Source organism: Asparagus officinalis, chromosome 5, assembly GCF_001876935.1.
Source record: "Asparagus officinalis chromosome 5, Aspof.V1, whole genome shotgun sequence".
In the NCBI taxonomy this organism is placed as follows: domain Eukaryota; kingdom Viridiplantae; phylum Streptophyta; class Magnoliopsida; order Asparagales; family Asparagaceae; genus Asparagus; species Asparagus officinalis.
In genome coordinates, this window is record NC_033798.1 from 86,567,517 (window position 1) to 86,574,839 (window position 7,323).

Sequence of the window (7,323 nt, forward strand, 5' to 3'; positions counted from 1 at the left end):
TGAGAAAAGATGGTGGGTGCAAACAATACACCCTGTTGTTTCATTAATAAGTATTTAACAAAACATAAGTTATGGCATGGTCTAAGTAAAGAGAAAGTCGGATACAACTTGGTGCATTGGGGTGAAATCCGCAAAAGGAAAGAATATGGCGGGTTGGCAATCTCTAATATTACAGACTTCAGTAATGCCTTGTTTCTCAAATGGTGGTGGAAGATATATTCCGAACCAAACAAAAATTGGTCTAAGCTTGTCAGACAGAACCACCTTCCTAGCAGCGGGTGGTGGAGATATAGAGAGAGGAACTCCTACAACTCATCCGCATTATTGAAAGGGTTAACAAAATTGAAGGAATGCTTCATGTTGTTGATTTCCTTCTCTGTGGCGGATCGTAATTCAACTTTTGTGGCAGGATAAGTTGTGTGGCAAAACAACTCTTTCACAAGAGTTTCCATTATTTTCTCTCATTCCTGTAATAAAAGGGGCACTGTAGCATCTTTAAGCAGGAGAGGCAGATGGGTTATTAACACTGATGCCTTGGATGCTGTCGGTAGAGAGCAGAAAGAAAAGCTCATTTGCAAGTTAAACTCCATGCAACCAGAAATTTCCAACCTGGATGATAAACCTCTTTGGACCTTGTGTAGAAAAGGAACGTTCGAGGTTAGAGGAACCTACAAGTTTCTCAATGATGGTGGCATAAGATGCCCCTTTGCCGAGATCATTTGGGGCATTAAAGCCCCTCAAATTGAAGGCTTTTATTTGATTAAAGCTTAAAAATGCTGTTCTTACCAAAGATAACCTCATAAAGCGTAAGTGGCAAGGCCCAAGCATGTGTGTTTTGTGCAATTGCAAAGTGAAAACAATCAATCATCTCTTCTACGAATGCCAGTATTCTGTGAATATTTGGGACGACTTCTTGAACTTCTTTAGGGTCCACACGCTACCATCCTCCATACATCAAATGTGGGTACTTGGAGAGTTCAGAGCATATAAACTAGTTCAAAAACACTCTGGGAGGGGCTGCTATCATATGGGAAATTTGGAGGGATGTAATAATAGAATTGTTAGTAAGTAGATTTTGTTGTTTAGTTTCAATAAATTTTTTTTCTCAGCCAGTTGATTGTCTTTAGAATAAATGAATGGAAGAACAGGAGTCATGTAGCTTACCCTAACATTTGATATAAAAGCTTGGTTGTTGTTGTCGTTTAGATTTTGTTTAGAACAGAGTATCATTAACTACTTCAGTATTGTGGCTCTGAGGCTATTTTTGTTGATAATTTATGAGAAACCCTCTTATATTTAGACCCTCTGATAATATCTGTAAACCATCAGTTCCTTTGTTGTTCAATATACTCATAACGTATCCCTGCTAATGTACAGTCTTGCATTAAAGTGGCACTTGACTTTGTCTCTCCGGAGAGTGTTGGTGAATGTGTCCGTTTAACTGATGAGTTCAGACTGCTTCCAAGAACCCATCGATCAAAGGAAGATAAATTGGAGGTACACAATTGTTTCCTTTTATTTGTTCAGCAAAGCCTTATAAGAAGCAAACTGGAATTTTAATTTCATAATTTGAGGTTTATCAGGAATTTCACAGCTTACCTATATGTTTGTTGTTCAATTGTATGGGTCCCTTGAACAACTATCACATGAAATGTGTTACTGGAGGTACGTCATAACATAGGTTGCGTATGAAGATATATTTATATATTGACTAGGTTAACAGTAATTTAATTAAATGAAAGCTGTTGTGAACTTCATCTTTATTCTATCACCTCTTTCAACCTTTCAAGTTTTACCATTTTCTATAGTTTAGGTCTGATAGAATTCTGGCGTATATGAAATGTAGATCCAGTGTCCAACATGTTATGAAACCTACCATTCTCTATAGGATTGTAAGAAAGTGAAGTACATATGCAAACATGGTGTAGTTTTTGAATTCTTTCCCCTCCAAAGTTTCGGTTCTTTTCTGCAGCTGTAGTCCTTTGATTTCGATATTTTTGGTCACAACATAAAAGGGTTAATTTCATTCAAAAAAAAAAAAACTGAGCTTTACAGGGTGTCCCCCTAACTTTTTTTTAATTCCACTACATCCCCTGATCTTTAGGGGTTATTTGCACATGACCTCCATAACTCTTTTATCCACAAAATCCCACCTGAAACTTTCTTATTTGATCCCATAAATTAGCACCATAAACTTCGATGTGAGGTGTCAGCAATCTTTTTGTGTGTGTGTGTGTGTGTGGGGGTGGGGGGGGGGGGATTTGAAATTAGCCCAAAATAATTTAAATTAGGATGGATTGATTCATAATTGGTTAAACATGATATCTAATCATTTAGACACAGTTTCTGTGAAGTAATTAAAGTCAAAGGGAAAAAAAAATCTATAATCCCGATCCAGTAACTGAGACAGTACAAATCTGTGGTGTTCCTCCAATGTTTGTGAAGTGTAAATTATTTTAATTAATATGCCTTTTTGTCAAACAGGAATCGTTTTATGTCTGTTTAAGACGTTGCACCATAAACTCAGGTCTAAATAGTATGTCATTTTTAATGTTTTTATAGGCTGAATCAGGTAACAATCTCTTGGTGTTTTTAAATATGATACATAGGAGAAGTGTATGCATGTTGAACATAACTAGAGAATACCCGTTGAATCCCTGCTTCCTAAGTTAATTGCAGTGGTGAAATGCACTCTCATAGAAAATGTTACAAAACAATAAACCTTAAATTCCTCATTGATTATGGAGGTTACCACTTGTCGGTTTCATTTTGCCAATAAAAAGAGAAAATCATAAAATGATCGTTACGTCGTACTATGATAACTATCCATGGATTTATCAATAAACCTTATTTCACGAATATTAGTTAGCATGTGTTCAGATCTAAGTTTTTATACGTATCTCACGAAATTACTTGGTTTGAATCAGCCACTTTAATATATTTGCATGTGTACTCGCTCCAAGATTTACGCTTGAGCTTGTAGAATTAAGAGGCCTTTAATGTTTGAGAGTATAGATGTACATAGGTAAAATTTTCTTTTCTTTGTGCTAAACTGTACCATGAAATCAGAAAAGAATAGTACCACTATATCCAACTAGTGTTTTACCGATGTTTCTGTGTTGAAGCTTGTTAAGAATATTCTGGCGCATGTTTCTTTTTTGTTAACTTAGAGCTCGCCATGGTTTTTCATGTAGTGATATTCAGTACTGAGACTTCTGTGTATTACGTCGTATAGTAATGGCAGTATCTACTAAAACACATTTGATCTATTGGGGCCGTCTGAATGAACATTGAAGATAAGAAGAGAGAAGACATTTGTTATAATTTTGTAGGGATATTGATAAGTTTATGTGGCCTTCAAGTTATGCCAAAGACAGTCCTCTGGCTTAGGTGAAGTGAGAGTGAGACATTTAGGCATCATCAGCGCAATCAGTCAAAGAAATGTTGACATATTAAGATTAGTTTAGGACTTTATTTGTAAGTTTGTGTAAAGGGCCTATATGAAGCCCCAAGAGATCTCATAATGAATTAAGGGCGTTTTACTCTCTAATTTTCATATGGTCATCGAGAGCCATTCACACACAACCTAGCGCCGGCCCCCGCCTCTCTCCTCATCCGCTGACCCTCACCTCCGCCCGCCCCCTTCTCTGTCCAGAACCGACGAACTCCCCTGTGGTCCTTACCGATCTCCCAGAAGCCCCCGCCCCCTTCTGCACAGAACGCAACCCTGTCCAGAGACTCGAACCCCTCCTGTCTTCGCTCCTGTCCTGAGCAGCAGGAACGCCCGCCCCCCCACTGTCCGACACTTCTTCCTGTCTTCCGATTCATGCACAGACCCGAACCCCCCCGATCCCTCTCTCCGTCCGAGCAACGAGGCCTCCCAACTATCGACCCACCTGATCCCCACTGACGAGGACAACCCCTGACACCCCCCACGGCCTCTAGCCGCTGCCACCTCCAAACCCTTTTCTAGCCGCTGCCACCTCGAGCCCCCCCTGCTGCGCTATGCCGGACCTAGAGTTTGGCATGAGTTCCCTCGACTCAGTCCTCGAACTGATGACAGGAAGAGTATATATCTCACATCGATGAGATATATAACTGTTTTTGGTTCTTGTTTCCTCTGAGAAACGAGAATTTGTTTGAGATCATACTCTTGTTGTGCAGCAGAGGTGCTGCCGAAATTTTTACTGCACACAACAAGGGTCTGAAGAGAAGGTGAACAGGTAGTGGGTCTGAAGCCTATTCGATGGAGGAGATCATTAAGAAGTTGAACCCTGCGGAGGTGTCAACTTTGATGAAGCTAATGAAGTTGTCGGCTGGTGAGAGCGCGACAAAACCATCGAAGAAATTGGAGCTTCCGACCATCGATCTGAAGCTGGATGGACCTAGTACGTACCTGAGCTGGTCACGGCGGGTGAGATATACCCTTGCAGGGAGGAATCTGGAGGGTTATCTGACAGGAGAGGTGACAGAGCCGGAGGACTCAGAGGGAAGAGATGAGTGGAAATCCACTCATATGTTAGTGTACATCTGGCTTCTCAACTCGTTGGTCCTGACGATCACCGCCACGGTGGATGACATTGAGAAGGTGAAGCACGTCTGGGAGAAGTTGAGGAGGACATATGATGGAGTGGGGAATAACCTGCGGGTATTCCAGATTAAAGGAGAGATCGATGCCACAGTTCAGGGAGAAAGGACTGTACAGGAATATGCTACAGAGTTGGAGCGCCTGTGGCTGGATTATGATCATTTTTCCCCACGGGCTAGCTGCAAAGACCCGGGATGTAAAGAGCGGGAGGCCTTTCTACAGGAGAGGACTATGGTGTTTCTCAAGGGATTGACATCAGAGTTCGCTCAGCGAATCGCATTGCTGCTAGCTCAGCCGAAGATTCCCACGCTAGAGGAGGCTGTCTCTGCTATGATCCAGGAGGAGACTCGCATTCGGCTGCAGGCAGGGACAGGTGGACTTCCTGTGGTGAAGTCAGCAATGGCAGCCTCTAGCAACACTGGATCTAGGGGAGAGACTCGACAGTGCTACAACTGCGGCACGGTGGGTCATCTAAGGCATGCTTGCACCAAGCCACCCAAGGAAGGAGATTCGGGTGAACGTGTACAGTTCGGAGATCGTGGTCGTGGCCGTGGGGGTCGACGAGGTGGAAGAGGAGCAGGGAATCGGGCGAATCTGATGGTCGCAGAGGAAGAGGAAGCAACTGAGATGGTCTTTACTGAGGAGGACCATATGCTCCTGGAGATTCTTCGGAGGAAGCAGAGAGTAGCAGGAGATGGAGACAGAAGAAGTGGAACTGAGGAGACATCCAAAGGCAACTCTGCTACTTATGGCCATCCGACCAAAGGTACGGATGCCATACATGCTCTTGCTTCTATATCTCCCAATAGACCATCAGAATGGATTGTCGACTCCGGTGCATCTCGACATGTGACGGGCAACGCTAGTGAGTTCTCGTCATACACTCACCTAGCATCAGCAGATAGCATCCAAACAGCTGATGGTACATTTCAGCCTGTGGTTGGTAAGGGTACCGTTAATTGTACAGGTTCTGTAACTCTATCCAATGTTTTGCATGCTCCTTCCTTTCCAGTAAATCTTTTGTCCATTAGTGCTATTATTCTCCAACTAAAATGTATCGTTTCCTTTGACATTCCCAAGGTGATCTTCCAGGAGAAAGGGACAGGACGGAGACTTGGGACTGGCACGTGGAGTAATGGACTGTGGTACTTGGATCGTGAGGGGCTGGACTCAGCTTTGGTGTCAATGGTAGAGAAAGCAGGAGTAGGATCTGAAATGAGTGCCGAGAGTGAATTGATGCTTCATCACCAGCGCTTGGGACACTCATCCTTTGGTACTTTAAGTAGGTTGTATCCATCTTTATTTGAGAAAGCAAATAAAGAGAAACTTGTGTGTGATGCATGTAAGTTGGGAAAGCTTACTAGAAGCTATTATGCTAGTTCTGATCATAGGAGTTCTCATGTATTTGATCTGATACATTCAGATGTTTGGGGGCCTTGTTCCACAAGTTCTATGAACGGATACAAGTATTTTGTTACATTCATTGATTGCTTCTCTCGCGTTACTTGGTTATACCTGATGAAGAATAAGAGTGAAGTGTTTGGCTGCTTTCAAAACTTTCATAGGAATGTTCAGACCCAATATGGAGCAGTGGTGAAGGTATTGAGATCTGATAATGGGACAGAGTACACCAACAGAGTGTTTGGAGAATACTTGTCATCTCAGGGAATACAACACCAGACTACGTGTCCATACACACCAGCTCAGAATGGGGTAGCAGAAAGGAAGAACAGACATCTCTTAGAGGTTGCTAGAAGTATGATGATCTCCATGAATGTCCCAGAAACATTGTGGGGGCAAGCAGTATTGACTGCAGCGGCGCTGATCAACAGAATGCCCTCGAGAGTACTGGATTGGAAGTCTTCGTGTGAGACATTGAAAGGAGATAATGGTGGGATTCTTCCACTGAAGGTATTTGGCTGTGTGTGTTTTGTGAAGGATAACAGACCATCCGTCGGGAAGCTTGCCCCTAGAGCGGTGAAATGTATTTTTGTGGGATATTCTGCTACTCAAAAGGGATATGTTTGTTGGAGCCCGGTGGAGAAAAGACTGTTCGTGAGCATGGATGTGTACTTTCGTGAATTTGAGCCATATTACACACAGAAGGTACCCTCATCCGTTGGTGACTCGCCCAATACTGGAAGTATGAGGCGAGAAGGGGAGAATGATGAGAGGCAGATGAATAATACTGGAAGTATGAGGCGAGAAGGGGAGAATGATGAGAGGCAGATGAATAATGTAGAGAATAATGTGAAGAAATCGATTTCTCTAACAATTCCTTGGGAAGGAGAATTGGTTGAGGAGGAGCAGGAGAATAAAGAAGAAGAGGATAAGGAGACAAGAGGTGTTAGGCCCACGGCTCAGGGGGAGCTACTTACTTATAGTAGGAAGGGGAAGCAAATTACGGAAACAGTACCTACAGTGCCACTAGTGCCAGGTCCCTTATCAACGCCTGTCCCGACTCCTGAGACACCTACACCACCATCAGATTCCTCCCAAGGTGATATCAATCCTCTCCTTACTCCTCCCACACCAATGTCAGTACGGAGGACTACTCACAGCAATGCAGGACATCCTCCCGATAGATATGGTTGGGATCTTGCCTAGTTTATATCATATTCTAATATCCACCCTGCACATGGAGCATTCATTGCATCATTGGATTTTGTTACTGTACCTAACAATTGGCAGGTTGCTAAGAAGGACCCAAAGTGGAAAGCAGCTATGCATGAGGA

The 7,323-nt window shown here is 42.9% G+C and overlaps 1 protein-coding gene across 5 annotated transcripts in view; it reads left to right on the forward strand.

Annotated features, from left to right (window-relative positions):
* LOC109840026 (lysine-specific demethylase JMJ25-like) overlaps positions 1–7,323 on the forward strand; it is a 57,085-nt gene that overhangs the window by 16,125 nt on the left and 33,637 nt on the right. For all 5 annotated transcript variants that reach the window (XR_002246781.1, XR_002246782.1, XR_002246780.1 and 2 more), the window contains exon 11: positions 1,378–1,497. Coding sequence is in view for 1 of the 5 variants with exons in the window: in XM_020408521.1 (XP_020264110.1) it covers positions 1,378–1,497 (120 nt within the window). In the remaining 4 variants the exon portion in view is untranslated. The remainder of the gene's footprint in view (positions 1–1,377; positions 1,498–7,323) is intronic.